Genomic DNA, 16,930 nt, shown 5'->3' with positions numbered 1-16,930 from the left:
TACACCGTGATGATTTTATACACATATACATTGTGAAAGGTTTCCTCCCATCTGGTTAATGAATACATCCATCACCTCACGTAGTTATATATGCCAGTGTTATTTATAGTCTGTTTTATTGAGGTATAATTTATATTTAATAAAATTCACTAATTGCAAGTGTACAGTTTCATGAATTTTGACACATGTGCCCAGTAGTATAGCTACCACCATAGTCGAGATATAGAATAAAAAGTCCCCTGTGTAGTATGTGTTTTCATTTCTCTTGGGTGACCATACCTCACAATGGGACTGCTGACTTACGTGATGAGCATATGCTTTATAAGAAACTGCCATCCTGCAATCCTTTATAAGAAACTGCCTATCATGCAAAGTGGCTTTACCATTTTGCATGATATTTTTTTCTTAGCACCTTTTGGAGGTATCTTCATCTACTTCTTCAGCTCCATCCAGCCCTCAAAACTGTTCCCGTGCCTTCCAATGTATGTCAGTCTTTAATCAAAGACAAGGCCAGAATTTGGACATTGAGGAGGAAGAACAGGACTAGAGGGAGGTGCGGTGGGTATATCCGCATGACTGCTAGAGGTGGGGGGCGTAAGAGTGAGAAGGATCCTTCTAGAAGGTTTTTGGAGCTTCACGTTGTTCTTCCTGTGTCTACAGTGATACTGATAACTTCAGGTGGCTTGAGGCTAACCACAACTACAAAACACTTAAGCATTTGTTAGGTTTGATCCTAACAATAATTCTACCAAGTACATGTGTTATTACTATCCCCATTTTACAGATGATGAAACGGAATTCAGAAAGTGGATGTGTCTTTCCCAAAGTCACACTGCTAGTTAGTAACAAAGCTGGGAGTAGGCCTGGGTTTCCTGACCATGACCCCAGGGCTTTATCTGCTAATAATAGTAATAGTCACCATGTATTGGTCCCTGGCACTGAGCTAGGGCCTTTACATAGCCACCATGTCTTGTGTCATTATTCCCATTTTCCAGATGAGTCATTTAAATGACTTTGCCCACAGTTGTGTAGCTAGTAGCTAGCTGAACTGGAATGGACCCAGAACCTCTGACTGCAGGTCCTGAGTTCTTTCCCTTTCTTCATGCAGGAGAAACAAAAAGTTCCTTTTTTAACAACAGAGAGGAAAAGAGAAGGTGAGGAACATGAAGTGCTGGGGATGGCCACAGTGTATTAGTAAACTGTCCTTGCCATTTATTGCCAGTTTACTTTGGGTTTTAAATCTGCAGCTTGTTCACTTTGAACGTCTTTAATAAAGATTATCAGGCTTTACACTCATGCTCTTTGTCCCCGTTGAGTAAACTTGCTTCGTCTTGCTTCTGTGTCCTTGTGTTCCAGGCTGGGTCTAACATTTGCGTTGGTAGTCTTGCCTTCCCTTTGGACATTTTTCCCCCTTCTCCCTCCCTCTTTCTTTCCCCTTCCCCTCTCTCTCTTGCTTTCTTGCTTCTGCTTCAGTCACAATATCATCTGCCTTTCTCCAGGCTCCTGTGCTCCCATAGACTGCCTTGCATGTTCGTAAAATATGCCATTTAAAGGTAGTTAAAGCAAGTTTCAGAGCCATTCTTGTCCTGTTTCCATTTTTTTATCATTATTGTGAAAATATGAAACTCAGTATGTTTTATCATCAGTATACTATTTTATAATGAATTTTTAAAATTTAAGACTGTAAAGGAGATGTTTTCATGAGCTATTCAAGAATGATGGTGTTGATAGAAACTCCTTGACAATATCTACCTCCTCAATGTTGAAAAGAAAAAAATGCTTCTGCTATACTATTCTGTAAGTAAGATTTCAAAATGAATCTTCCATTTTTATCTTTCCATATTATTGGGAAAAGCTAATAGTTTTGATGGCTGAGTAGCCAGGTTTACGCACAGGTAGCAGAGAGTCGTTAGATTTTACACCATACCATTGAAGAGACTATCTGTCTTCAGATTTCTACCAAAGTGTCAGAAGTCAAGATTCAACCCTAACTTTTAGGAAAATAGGTTTTACATTTCTAGAGGGTAGGTGTGAGTCACTTTTGGTTATGGTTGTTTTTTTTTTTTAAGATTTTATTTATTTATTTGACAGAGAGATCACAAGTAGGCAGAGTAGCAGGCAGAGAGAGAGGGCGAAGCAGGCTTCCTGCTGAGCAGAGAGCTTGATTCAGGGCTCGATCCCAGGACCCTGAGAGCACGACCTGAGCCGAAGGCAGAGGTTTAACACTGAGCCACCCAGGTGCCCCAACTTTGGGTTTAAGTGAGGTGTTGGGAAATTATTTCAGAGCACCAGGGTCCTCTGTATGGAGGACCTGGCTCCTTCCCCTCACCTGTTGTTGGGGGATCTTGGCCTGGGTGCAGTCCATGAAATCTCAGGGACAGCACAGCATAGGCCAGAAGCAAACAGGAGGAAGGGAGGCTGTCTGTGGGCTAGGCCTTTAAAACCACAAGGTCCCTGGGAAGGAGTCCGAATTAAGCCAAAGTCCACTCCAGACCTGATTGTCTGGGATGGGTTGTGCCCGCTGAGGGGCTGATGGGACTTCAAGGCTGAGAGAGAGAGGAGGGCGGATGGAGGTTTGCAACAGGCATCCTCTTGGCACGTTTGCTTGAGAAGGCCAAGGGTCATCTTGGATGTTACCTTTAGCAACGTTTCAGAACTGGAAGCCTCCCAACCAAGCTTTTTTTTTTTTTTAATTAATGTCTATTAAGTGCTATAGCTCAGCCACGTCCCTATTTTTAAACTATGTACAAATTCATCTAGAAATATTCTGAGAATATGTTTTCACTTTTTCTTCAACATTCAGATTTCTAGTGTAGATAAGAGGGTATGAGGTAGAGCTGAAGCAGATGCTCACAGAGGGAAATTCTAGAAAGAGAATCTATAAATCCTTGACTTGGGAGTCCTGCCAGTGCTCTCACTGGGCCTGGTGACAGAGGCGTGGCTGGTTCAGAGATCAAGGGACAGAAGTGATGGTGGGCAGGCCTCAGAGTTGAGGAGCTTGCTCAGAAGCATCGAGGGCCCCGAGAGAAGAGAGTGAGGATCTTGTTAACTTTATAAGTTTGGGAGGTAGAACTTACAGAACCCCTCAGTACCTCTTCCAGTGATTCCGAACATTCTAAGGTCTCTGTTCCTCTAATGTGAGAGGTCAGTGGCATTTGAAAATTAAAGAGTATCTTGGCACATTCAGTTCTGTGAATCGAAGCCATATAGGGGCTTTCATACAGTGCGGGAAGGCAAGAGAGTTAGGAGGCTTGTCCTGACCCTTTTCGGAGAAGCCCTTGCAGGAGAGAGAGAAGAACCAAAGCGTTAGCTAGAAGATCTAAATGCCATTGCGTCCTCGCTGAGAATCATTGCTGTCAATTCTTCAGTATCAGGTCTAGGCTCCCCCATCCCAATATTAAGTAACTATTTGCCTCTGTGTTTTCTTCTTTTCTTCAGGTTTCAGTTTTTACATTTAAATCTTCAGTTCATTTTGGCTGGAGGTAGGAATCTAACTTATTTTTCCTTCCAGGTAGTTATGAGCAAGTTGGCCCAACATCACTTGTTGAATAAACCAGCCTTTTCCCCGCGGACTTGAATGCCCACCTCCATCCTGTTTTCAAACAGCCAGCACTGTCTGGTGACACACCGGCTAGACCTCAGCCACTCTGGATTTGGGCTTCTGTACTCCTGACAGATTCCCGTCTCAGCCTTGTGCTCCGTGCTCCCTGGCCCCCCTGTGGGGGGTGCCAAGCTCTGTTTCAGCAATAGACCGTGCGGTTGTTGAAGTGCTTTTTTTATTTTGCTCCCATTTGATAAAAACGAATGGAGGAGGGAGAAAACCAGGGTGTTGGGCCTTGCCATAAAAAACCCGATCTTATAAATAGAATAAAAAATAGAAGTCATTTGGTCTCAAAAAAAGCCGTTCTCCTCAACCAGATGCTAATTGGACATAATATGAAGGAGAAAACCTGCATTAAAGAACACGGACACAGTTGTAGAAATTAATTACCTAAGATTATCTGAGTAGGAGAGGGGTCCTGGTCTGAAATGGTGCCTAAGGTATCATAAAGACAATTAAAAGCGTCTCCAAGCCACGCTGGGCTGAGGACATACCTGCCTTGGTGCTCTTGGATTTGACCTCTGTGTGCAGCCTGTCCTAGAGTGAACCTGTGGGTGAACCTCGCCCTAACGTGTAAAAACAAAACTAGAAACAATACAAAGGAGAAAACATAAAAACTCCCCTTGGCTGTTTCTCAGCCCAGTCCTGCCAGCCAGCAACCATCTGTCTCTCTTAGTCCCCACGCATAGGCCACCACCGCTTGAGCCCCAGAAACCTCCTTAAACGCGCTTTCTCTTTGGTCGGTGGCACGGCCACGCCAGGCCAGGAGCCTCTGTGGGGGCTGCCTGCACCACACAGTAGCCCTGAATCAGTCTCAGCACGTTCCCTCTTCTGTCCAGCCCTTTCTGCACATGGTAGCCACGGTGACCTTCTCGAAAGTCTGATCATGTGGGCCTCCCTCTGGTTACAAACCTGCAGTGACACCCTACTGACCGTGTGGTGGCCACCATCTTCAGCTTGCTAGACGCTGCCTCACACTGGCCTGCCTGTCCTCCCCCGTATTGCCCCTTCCCACCCCGGCTGTCTGGAATGCCTTCCCCTCCCCAGACTTCGCTGCCCCTTCCTAGATTGCCTTTCCTGCTCTCACAGGCCCAGTCCTGGCCCAGAACTGCGCTCTCACAACACCGTGGGCCACGGGCCTCCTGCCTCCTTGGCACTCACCACAGCCAAGGGTCGTACATTTGTGTGTTTACGTGGTTAGCATCTGCCCCCGTCACAGGTCGGTGAGCCCCACATCCATTTTCACTCATCGTCGTGTTCCTAGTGACTGGCACAAGGGAGGTTCTCAATAAATACTTGTTGAATGTTGTTCTTGTTCGCCCTGTTGGCAAGCTAACCTGACAAACAAGATTTCATCAAGATTTCTATTTTAAGATTCGATTGTATTGGTCCACAATATTCCTATTTTGTATTTTCACTTCTAGATTTGATGTGTCCATGATATTAATAAAATACTCTTTTAGTAGGATATTGTCCCTTGCCGTTAGAATGGTCTTTTCATTTGTCTCACGGGGCTCTAAATCTTTAGAATTGCATGGGCTTCAAATCTTAGGAAGTGACAGAATCTGTCAGTGTCTATTTTCTATTTCATTATATTCCTATAGCATTGCATACATAGATGGCAATATGACCAAATATTTATTATGTACTATTTTAATTTGAATTAAATTAAATTTTAATTTATTTAAACTATTTAATTTGAAAAGCATGTTACACATGCTTTACAGTTTTGGATGGAAAGGAAAAAATTGTCTGTAACACTACCTGCCACTCAAAGTTAGCCGCTGTTCTGATTTTTAGTATATTAACCTGCCCGTCTTTTTATATGGATTTTAATACTACCATGATCACAATATACATAAAATTTAGTGTCCTGTTTTTCCCCCTAAATAATCTTAATGTTGATTGATCATTTTACTGTCTGTGACATGACATATGAACCTAATTTATCTAGTTCAGGTCAATAAGCATCTCTGAAGAACCACACTGTGGTAATAAGCACCATTCTGTGCACCTAAGTTAAAAAATTCATTCAAAAAAACACAGATTTTGTACCTTGGCTGTATAATAATAGAATACCACAGTTCCAAAGCTTTTAGTGACATTTTTACTTCTTGGATATACTAATTTTGTGACATTGCCTTTTTATCTTAGAGGACTTTTCTTCATGTTTAATAGCCCCTTTTTTCATATATTCAAAAAATTGGTTAGGGCTTCCCGCATGCCAGGCACTATTCAATGTCCTGGAGATAGAGCAGTGAAACCAAATAAAGTACCCACACCCTCCTGAAAGGAGACAGATAAGAATGAATGAATGAACGAATGCAGTGATAAGTAAAACAGCCAAAAAGTTGGGTGAGAGGGGTGGATAATGGCATCGGGGGGAGGGGCTGCTCTTTCACGAGGTCAGGGAAGGCCTCTCTGATGGTGACATTTGAGCAGAGACCTAAATAGCATGAGTGGCTACACAGCTGTCAGGGAGAGCTTTTCTGGCATAGGGATCAGCAGGTGCAAAGGCCCAGAGGTGAGAGCGTTTGGTGATTTCAAGGAATAAGAAGGAGCCTGTGAAGGAAGGGGCAATCAGAGCTGAGGACAGTGGGCTGGGGCGGGGCCTTCAGGAGACCGTGGAGGGCCTTCCAAGCCGTGGGGTGAGGCCTCTGGCCTTTCCTCTGAGTGAGGGATGGGTAGTCGGGGAATAGTAAGATGATCCGAATCGTGTTTCAGTAGGATCATTTCATTCTGCAGCTTTTTGTCTTCCTCCTGGGGGCCTTCGGTTTCCACCTTTGTCAGCCTCTGACAAAGTATACTTTATACTAGACGTAAACAAAGTATATGTCGCTGTATACTAGAACCTGTAAGCCTTCTTTCAGACACATGCACGGTGTGCTCGTAGAGTGCTCATTCTTGACTGTAAATGTTCAGGCAGGTCATTAGCCACACCCTGTGGTGTCACAGAATATTTGGTCATCACCGGTCCAAGAATCAGGCACATTCCACGTATCTGAAAAACTCTATAACTGAGTTTTTCATTTCTTTATCTTTTACCCATTTGAAGCAATTTTTTCTTTCTGAAAATAATGACCAAATATGTTTTTCAGATTGCAAAAAGTCATATCCTGTTAAGGCTTATTGTCAACCTGTAATTCTCAAGCATACGTCACCCTCTGATATTCTAGAAACCATCTTTTTTCATGGGGGGGTGGGGGGAGACTTTAACCTAATTATAATCTTCCTTGAGTTGCTTTATGGTTAGATCTGTCAAATGCCAAAGTTAGAGCCCATTAGTAGGCTTAAAACACTTATTTCTGATGGAACGAACTGTTACAGGTTGCTTAGGGTAATTGATTTCCTTTGTTTTCTTTTCTGTTATAGGAGGAGACATCACAGCTTTCCCAGATTGGGAGGAAAAATATGGAATGTGTTTTACCACTGACTGAACACAACCAAATGAACTGTACTGACAGTAGTTTGAAAACCAGCAGTTAGCAGTTTGTTCAGGCTCTAACATTGTCCAGCACTTTCTAGAGCAAACTCACTGTTTACAAGAACTCTCGGCCTTACGACGTTTATAACCTCAAGCTTTGTTTATTTAAAATATTTCTGCAAAAGAAAAGTACCCGGAGCCCACTTTCCAAAATGGCCATGGATGAGTATTTGTGGATGGTCATTTTGGGTTTTATCATAGCTTTTATCTTGGCGTTTTCTGTTGGTGCAAACGATGTTGCCAATTCATTTGGTACTGCTGTGGGCTCTGGCGTGGTGACCTTGAGACAAGCATGCATTTTGGCTTCAATATTTGAAACCACTGGCTCAGTGTTACTGGGAGCCAAAGTGGGAGAGACCATTCGAAAAGGTATCATTGATGTGAACCTATACAACGAGACAGTAGAAACACTAATGGCCGGGGAAGTTAGTGCGATGGTTGGTAAGTACCCTTATTCTTTACATCAATGGGAAATGCACCCGATGGCCTACTTCTGTATAAATATTTCTGTCATGTCCATAAGTGTGATTTTTGTTTTAACTTCAAAACTGGTTTGATGTTTCATATATACTACATCTTATTTTTGCTTTCTGCATTTTAACTTGATTTTTTTTTAATGTTCAGATATCAAATTTTTAGCATTGTTAAAATAGATTTGGCTAAAAGTACTTTTTATAAAGTAACAGACAAAGATGTTTGTAGACTAGCTGTCTAGTCTAAAGTAAAGTAGTTTGAGAACCCTTTTTAAAGTAGTTTGAGAACCCTTAAAGAAATAACAAGTCTCGGTTAATGTGTTTGTAAGGTTGACTTGTGAGATATCCTTGACAGTTGATGCCTATTTTTCCATAGATTATTCATCAGTTAGGCTGCAATGTTTTGAAAACATGGATGCCAAAAAACCAATATTTATTAAGTTTTGTGTCCTCAGTTTGAGGTTTTGAGCCTGACTGAATCAATGTCAAGTGCTTTTGTTTCAGGAAATTCTAGTCTTCTACCTTATTTTTAATCCCTTTGCTGGGATTTTTTATTTTTGTTTTGATTTTTGATTTTCTGATTCTACCTCTAGGAGATCCATTTGGGATGATGTTTGTTTTGTTTTCTGGCCAAACAACCATTTGTGTGTCACCTGTTTACAGTACAACCTTATATTGGTAGTTTCGAGTTGTCTAGATGAGGGGGAAGTGTAGAGGGCAGTGAAACATGGTAACAAGCTGACTGACCAGCCAGTCGGTGTGATTTCTCCACTGGCCAGGCTGACCATCAGCTGCAGGCACCATGGGGGTGCTGCCCTGTCTGCCCTTGCTACCTCCGGAAAGAAGATTCAGGCAGGAATGTTTAAGTGCAGCCCCCAGGACTCTTGCTCTGCTTGTCTCTGGGTAGCAATGATGTCACAGCAGACAGCTGATCCGTATGGGTAATTTGGTTAGGGAGAAGATGATTAGAGAAGAACCCTAACCACCTTCTGCTTTCAACAGGACATACCCTTTTGTAGGAAGGGTTCTGCAGTAGGAGGTAAGATGGCTGGTGTACCAAGAACACAGCTATAGTCCACAGGCCCCTAGTTCTTGACTCTCTCTAGCGTTTCTGAAGCACCCAGAATGTGGAAATTACTTACCAAATATAAGATGGCCCACCATCTTTTTGCAATAGCAGGTTAGTTTGAGAAATTGTTGAGGTGTTTGACCCATATCCAATTCCTATGTACTAAGGTATTAAATACCAAGCACACTACACTGGTAATACATGCTAAGGAGTTCTGTTTCTCAACATTTTGTGTTTTAATGACATAAGGTTTATGATTGCTTTCATGACAACAGCTGTTTTAATGACTGGATTTTATTTACCTTCACTGGTTTCTCATCATAGCCAGATAAAAGTAAAATTTCTCATCATAGCCAGATAAAAGTAAAATTTCCCTTAGAAAAATGACAGTTCTTTTTAAAAGTCATGCTTGGTTGTCGTGATAGGAATTAAGACATAGTCATAGCGAGCTAAAATTAAGATTTCTCTAGTCAGGATGATACGGGCAAGAAATGTTGAAAGTAGGGGGAAAATAAAGCATTTATAAAATTAAGTTTTAACAGTAGCTTCTTCTGTCATTGGATAAAACTTCTGAGGAATAGTTGTATTTATATTTTTTTAAGATTTATTTATCAGAGAGTGAGCGAGAGAGAACACACAAGCAGGGGGTTGTAGGCAGAGGGAGAGGGAGAAACAGACTCCCCACTGAGCAGGGAGCCTGATGCAGGACTTGATCCCAGGACTCTGGGATCATGACCTGAGCAGTTGGCAGATGCTTAACCAACTGAGCCACCCGGGCACCCTGGCATGGTTGTGTTGTTTATAAAGAGATTTGTTGGTGAGGCCGCACAGAGGCCCCGGCTTAGACTAGAAGCCTCGTGAGCTCAGAGCTTCGTGTCACTGCTCACTTTTCATGTGGGCAGTATGACTTGTCCAGTTTTTCAGTTCTCCCACCCTGGCCTTTGGCTCTCCACTGGAAGAATGAAGAATACTTACCTCAACTAGAATTTAGGTTAACCATAGCAATTTGAGGTTTTGCTTGAATAACTTGATGTTGTTTGCTTTGGTTTCTTTCTTGTAATCTTCCTTTTTTTCTTCCTTTCTCTTTTGGTGTATGGGTAGATGAATCTCAAAGCCTATTTTGTTGGGAATTTATGTGAATTACTAGATTTTTAGAATTGGGTTCCTTGCAATTGAGAGCTTTGTTAATTTAAGGTGGTGGTATAATTATTATTGGCCAAAACCAAAACTGATTCTTTTCCAATGCCTGAATTGTCCCTTTCTCCTTCTTCTAAATTCGATATCCATTTCTTCTCTCTTTATCTCCCCCTGTCATATTCTGTTCTTTCTTTTTTCTTTAGAAATGTCTCCCCAAGCCCTTGGGTCTCTGTGCTTTCTGATAGAGTGGTGGTAGCATTGGGTTGGTTGGGTGGAAGAAATTATTTTTGCCAGCTCAACTTCCAGAATTAAGCCCCTTTGTACACTAAGCTCAGCCCTAAAGCAATAGTCAGTCCACTTAGTATGAAACCACCAATGGTTCCAAAAATTTACTGAGAGTTCAGAACTCACCATCTTCTCATGGAAATATCTGTAATAGCATGAACAAGCAGTCTTCTTGAACCAAAGTAAGAAGTGCCCCATCCCTTTTCCTGTGCTGAGCACACTCACGCTGCCTGTCTGCTTCCAGCGTGACCGGGCACCTTTGCGCGGCCACCTCCCCACATTCCCCCAACTTTCCCTAGATTTTGTCTTATACCTTTATTCCGCACTTAATCCCTTCCTTTTTATAAGATATCATTATCTCAAGTTAAAATATCTCTGTCTTTTTTCCCACTGTTTTTCTTAACACTAGTGTAATCCCATTGGCCTTCGGAAATTCCCAAGGCTTAGGAGGCCTCGCGCTCTCACTTTACCAGGCGCCCTGCAAATCCCTGCCTCTGCCTTGCCCTCCTTTCCAACAACCTCTGCGCTGCCCCTCCCCTCTCACCCCCTGGCCCCCTTCCTGACTAGGCAGGCCTGTCCTCCCTGACCTTTCCTTACAAACCCTGCTGCTCCAGGACCTATGTTATAAAGTCAGCCAGAGAAGGGATAGCAGCTTTCAGGAAAGAAAATCTCATGGTCTGAATTCATCTGGGTGAGTTTATACTCCTCTCTGAACGTCACCAGATTATTTTCAGTTTGTAAGAATAGAAATCATAAAGTTTCTTTCTCAAGTTATAGCTCTGTGCCATGTAACGTGCTCTAAACCCTGGCTCTATTTTTAACACAAACTAGTCAGTCACTCAGAAGCTCAGGGCTTAGATGGGAAGGCTTAAGGAATTGTCCACAGGGAGGCCTGGCTGCTGCCACGGAGCCTGTCACCAGTTTGGCAACACGGGGCCGGCCCCTCCTCCTCCCAGCACATGCTTCAGGGGTAGCCACGGACAGGGTTGAGCCCAGTTTGGCTCACAGGTGGACATGCCCAGCTTTACAGAGCAGTGGTCAGCATTGCTGCCCAAACTAGGGCCTGTACAGCCAGTAGTGATCCTTTTTAAGTCAGATCTTTTTGTAGAAAATGCCAGGGATCCGCTTAAAAGTGCTGCTGCCAAGCAATCAGATTTCCAGAATTAACATTTGGGATTAATAACGTGCCCTGCTTATCAGCCAAGCCCTTTGTTCCCTTACAGTTCTATATGAGCTTTTCAACAACTGTTTCTGAAAGTGATCTCGCCCAGCTGATGCTTTTAATACGCTGCAAAATTTGATCTGCTTATGAAAATATCTGGAGTGACCTGTAGCCTAGAAAAACATTAAGCCTGGAAAAGGAGGTGAAATTGAGGTAAAAGGACACAAAGCCAAAGCTAAGGATCCTCTTAACTGGTAAGAATTAGAAGACTCAAGAAAGTAGACCAAGAAAATGCCTGGCATTCTGGTCAGGGGCTGAGAGCAGATGCCCACCTGTGGGTTAAATGTCTTAGTGACTTCTCATGCAAAAGAGACAAATACAAAAAAGCAACGTGGAATTACACGCTCTCTTTTTTCATTGAGGTGTCACTGACGTGTAACGCTAGATTAGTTTCAGGTGTACAGTGTAATGATCCACTGTTTGCATATTACAGTCTCTCTTACAGACTAATCAATGTGACCTCACCAGAGTCTAGCCCTCCTTGTTATGTGACCATAGGGTTAACTGCAGTGACATCTTTTCCAGTATGCAGCCTTTCCTACTTCTCTTGTTCACTAGAGTCTGTAATCTCTTGCTCGGTCTTGGCCACACTTCACATTAGAACAAGTTCATCGTCAACACCTGTACCTAACTGTGGAAAAGGCAGTTAATAACTGGCATCGAGAGACTTTTCTGGAAATATTTTCAATAAATCATCATTATCCCTTCGGTGTTGAAGAGTGTCCCTTTGACTAAAGTGAGTGATTTTTGTCAGGACTTTAGCACTCTGTAAAGAAAGAATCCATTAAAAAAATCAACCCTAGCCAGGCGCCTGGGTGGCTCAGTGGGTTAAAGCCTCTGCCTTCAGCTCAGGTCATGATCTCAGGGTCCTGGGATCGAGCCCCGCATCGGGCTCTCTGCTCAGCAGGGAGCCTGCTCCCTCCTCTCTCTCTGTCTGCCTCTCTGCCTACTTGTGATCTCTCTGTCAAATAAATAAATAAAATCTTTTTTTTTTTTTAAATCAACCCTAGGCAGATACTGTTATGGAGAACTGTAATTTGGATTTCTTCCTTTTGTGGCTGTTTGAGGTACTGTATTCTATATCTGACTTTTTTTTTTTTTTTTTTCTTTAAATCTCTCACCCTACAGGGTCAGCAGTTTGGCAGTTGATTGCATCCTTCCTGAGACTCCCCATCTCGGGCACTCATTGCATTGTCGGTTCTACCATAGGATTCTCACTTGTCGCGATTGGCACACAGGGTGTACAGTGGATGGAGCTCGTCAAGATTGGTAATTGCCATTTTCTTTTACCTGTCAGAAGCACGGTTTACATTCTCTAGAGTAAGTCTTATTGAAAGTCACCATTATCATCTATTTTTCCCTTCAGATGTTAAGGTTTATTTCTTTTCTCTTTTTTTCAAATGTTAAGTTTTAGAAGATAAGGCCTATGTGGGTAATACACCGAAGAGACACTCTAGTGCTCTTTCTGGGTTGTAGGCTGCCCAGCAGGGACAGGTATGACAGGTCTGGTGGTCGGCCTCCTGGCTCTGCCTTTTAGCAAGAGGGAGGAAATCCATTCAGCCCCGTAAGTACAAACCCACCTATTCTGAACAATATTCTCCTGCCCCATCTCCTCCCACTGGGTTACTCACCCGTATCAGAATCACAGTGGCCTCAAGAGCTCTAGGTTAAACAGATCCCTGACCTCCCAAGCCAGGGACACAGATGGCTGGGAAAATCACCTTAGATCTCAGGAGGCTTCTAGAACAATGTCTCTCAACTCTGGCTGTACTTGAGAATTAGCTGGAGAAGCAGTTAAAAAATATCAATGCCCACAACCCCATTCCACACCTTTTAAATCTAAATTCTGGGGGTGGAACCTGAGCATAACTGGTGTTTGAGAACTCCCCAGATGTTTTCAGTGTGCAGCCAAGATGGGAACTGCTGAGCCACAGTGCCAGGATGGCAGTACCAGGCTGACCTAGGAAAATGAAATGGAAGGTGGCTCTCCTTTTAAATAACTTTACTGTCGAGCAAGGACCAGGTCTCCATCTGTGGATGGGTAAGAAGAACAGACAGAAGGGGCTCAGAGGGAATCACAGGAGACTGTTTTCCGAGGCCAGGCTCGGGGATCCCTTACCTGACCGTGTGCTGGGAGAGTGCTCACGGACGCGGGACTTTGTGTGTGAGGATAGCTGTGCACGTGTGACGGTCAGCCCTGCCAGGGAAGTAGCGTCGGTTGGGTTCTGAGTTAAGGTGAATAATTCCAGCAATATCTATTAATGTTGGTACTATGTGTTGGTTATCATTCTATTATATAAATATGACTTACGTAGAATTTTAACATTCATTAGATTTTTTTTTTTAATTATTCAGTTGCTTCTTGGTTTATATCTCCACTGTTGTCTGGTTTCATGTCTGGCGTGCTGTTTGTACTGATCAGAATTTTCATCCTAAAGAAGGTAAGTGAGGCTGTTATGTTTTTATTAAGTTTTAGAACTAATTTGGTTCTATTTAATAGAAATGAATAGTTAAGGAGTCAGAGGAATGATTGTATTTTTACTTTGTTAAGGCACGGCAACCTGCAGTTAGAATTAGACTTTATTTTAAAGTAGGCCAAAAGGGGCGGCTGGCTGGCTCAGTCCATAGAGCATGTCACTCTTGATCTCAGGGTTGTAGTTTCAAGCCCCACATTGAGTATAAAGATTACTTAAAAAGAAAATCTTAAAAAAATAATAAAGTCGGCAGAGTAAGCCAAGGTAGAGTACTAAGGGGCTCCCCCAGAAAGCAGCATTGTAAATAGTGTTTCGTGCCCTGTGATTTAGTTCATTAGTCAGTGCTCCCTGGCATTGCACACAGACCTCAGAAAAGGAAGAGTAATTCTTTCCTGAATGTTAAATAGAACAGAGAGTGATAGTGTGAAGATTTTGAAGTTGACTACCACTACGCACACCTGGAAAATTTCTTTTCCCAAATATGAAGTGTTTTCTATATTTTAACAGAGAAAAAGCAAGCTTGAGACACTGACTTTTTCTTCTCCCTGAGGAAAGGATGAAAAGAAGGAAATATACTTATTGGGGGTAGATTTTATCAAGAATGAAAGGAAATTGAAATTAGAACTTACTAAGATCCCTATTCTGGAGGAAAAAACTTGCTTGTATTTTTTTGACCATCAAGGGGTTGTTGCAATATTTTATACGCCCTAAGGCAGGCCCCGGGTTCCTGTGTCGCAGCGTGCACTGAGCACGTGTGGGGCAGGTCTTCCCTCAAGTGTATCCTCACTTGAAGACGCCGCTATTTCCCATTGGCGCTGCCTGGCAGTCTACCGGAGGATTCCCTTCTCTTGGATCCGTACAAAGCTACATTCCTTCTCTTGGGCTCCCTCCATACTAATATTTATTTACATCTTGGAAGGTGCCACCCTCTCTTGCCTGCTAGACTTCACTTTTCCGACTTCCTCTGCCTGGAACCCATCCTTGCCTGGCAAACTCCTGCTGCTCCCCAGCCATTATGGGCCACTTCCTTGAAAACCTTCTTCTCCCACCCAGTTCTGGTTGCGTCCCTCCCTCTCATGCTTCTATGATGCTGTTTTTTCTTACCATTGCACTGTTGTGCTGTGTGGTGGTGTATGACTTACGTGCTGGCCTGCTTGTCATCCGACTGTAAGATCTGTGAAAGTAGAGCCATGACTGTCTTGTTCACTTTGGTGTTCCAGTGCCCAGCACTGTGCTTGGGAAGACACTAATATTTAAGAGGGAACGACAGATGCTTAGATAAGTGGCAGATGATGGATAGATGGATGGAAGGAAGGAAAGAAAGGAGAGAGGGAAAGAAGGAGGGAGGGAGAGAGCCAGGAGGGAGGAGAGAAGACAGGTCTGGAGGCAATTGGCATTTGAGTTTTAAGAATAAGTTATTTGAGAAAAAATAAAGTGATTCAATTAAAAAGACCATAAACTCAACACTTGTACACCTTCCCAGGTTTCCGGGTGGGTGTCTTTGTTCAGCACCTCTCGTCCTGAGAGAACGTTTTGGAAACCAGGGGCAGTGGGCATTTGAGCACCCGAGCATTTCGTTCGTAGCGGGACCTGGGTTCTTGTCACCTGATACACGACAGGTTGGAAGAGCACTGTACCTCATCCCTGCTCCTGCCCTGGGTCCTGGCTTCTTCCTGTTTGTTGGTCTGGCTATGAGTCTCATGCAGTTGAATCACTTGCGACACCCGCTCTTACTGGTCCTTATACCCCATTGCCATTCAACTCAAGCCTCTTGACAAGTGCTGATGGCCACTTGAGACATTCCAGAATAGGTTCTTAATGGGTTGTACTGTTCTGCAGACACACTTGATTTCCATACACGTTTGCATTTGGTAGGAGGAATCTTAGTCTCTACTTCTCCTTACTCCTGAGGCCACAGTAGTTCTTAGATCTCATTTTCTTTTTATCATGGGTAGGTGGCAGATTCATATAAACACCAGTGTCTTATGTGGTTATTAGAAGTTAGACGTTGTTGGAATGATTTAAGTGACATCTAACGTGCCAGTGCTGTACTGAGGAGTTCCCAGTCTATGGTTTTTTATTTTTTTAAAGAATTTATCTATTTATTTATTTGTCAGAGAGACACAGAAGGTACAAGCAGGGGGAGCAGCAGGTAGAGGGAGAAGCAGACTCCCCACTGAGCAGGGAGCCCGACTTGGGACTTGATCCCAGGACCCTGGTATCATGACCTGAGCCTAAGGCAGATGCTTAACCAGCTGAGCCACCCAGGCACTCCAGTCCATATTTTTGCTTCGATAAGTTCTGTAGATCTTCTTAAAACCCTCCATTTCAAATATTCTCTCAGATGTTATTTAGTGTGAAACATATGCAGTACTATTCTTGTCAAAGTATTAGATTTAGGGAATGTACCAGAAGCCTCAAGTTGTAAAAAAATGTTTTATTAGACAAAGAACCCCCAGTTCTTTTTAACTTTCCGTAGTTGAAGGTTAAATATTATGCTTTATGAAACGATCTTAAAAAATCACAGCCCATGGTAATATATTTGCCTTATACATTTTAATAGAGCTAAAATGTGTTGTGTAATAGGGTGAAGTAAAATCTCCCAGTACTGCAGTGGTGTTTAAGTCACTTGGCTCTCTGAACGCCTCCTCCGAGGGCTGAGCCTCAAGATATTGGTTGCAAGCAGATTTTCAGGGCCAAACCTGAACTTCGCTGGAGGAGTGAGCGCCACCAGTTTTGAAGCAGATGCTGAGCTCTGGGCTTCGGTCCCCAGGGACTGGCTTAACCTCACAGCTCCGCTCTGTTTCTAAATCTGACATCAGCTCATGTGATTCTAGCGCTTCAGTGCGTCTCCTGGCCACAATAGTGCTCTTTGAAACAGCGTTTTTGTAGGAGACACGGCCCAGGCTGATGTGCAACAGGTCACACGGCAGCGACACGGCCTGCCATTCTGGCCACACCACTGTTTGGAAGCCTTTCTCGTAACAGTGTTTTCTATCATTTTGCCTGTGTTGGCTCCAGAGGCTTCCTGAATCCTGACCTTCCACTTTATCTCATTATCATACAGGAGGACCCTGTTCCCAATGGCCTGCGGGCACTCCCAGTGTTCTATGCAGCTACAATAGCAATAAATGTGTTTTCCATCATGTACACGGGAGCACCAGGTAAGAATTCCTCGGAAGCTT

General features: G+C 43.2%; 1 protein-coding gene across 5 annotated transcripts in view; it reads left to right on the top strand.

Annotated features, from left to right (window-relative positions):
• SLC20A2 (solute carrier family 20 member 2) overlaps nucleotides 1-16,930 on the top strand; it is a 100,710-nt gene that overhangs the window by 50,066 nt on the left and 33,714 nt on the right. For all 5 annotated transcript variants that reach the window (XM_032838026.1, XM_032838020.1, XM_032838024.1 and 2 more), the window contains exons 2-5: nucleotides 6,974-7,526; nucleotides 12,400-12,540; nucleotides 13,627-13,712; nucleotides 16,813-16,909. In XM_032838026.1, coding sequence (XP_032693917.1) covers nucleotides 7,238-7,526; nucleotides 12,400-12,540; nucleotides 13,627-13,712; nucleotides 16,813-16,909 — 613 coding nt within the window. In that variant the 5' untranslated portion in view covers nucleotides 6,974-7,237. The remainder of the gene's footprint in view (nucleotides 1-6,973; nucleotides 7,527-12,399; nucleotides 12,541-13,626; nucleotides 13,713-16,812; nucleotides 16,910-16,930) is intronic.

Source organism: Lontra canadensis, unplaced genomic scaffold (assembly GCF_010015895.1).
Source record: "Lontra canadensis isolate GAN:19392208 unplaced genomic scaffold, GSC_riverotter_1.0 scaffold101, whole genome shotgun sequence".
In the NCBI taxonomy this organism is placed as follows: Eukaryota; Metazoa; Chordata; class Mammalia; order Carnivora; family Mustelidae; genus Lontra; species Lontra canadensis.
Note: the sequence above shows the minus strand (reverse complement) of the source record. Positions and strands in the feature narration are given on the sequence as shown.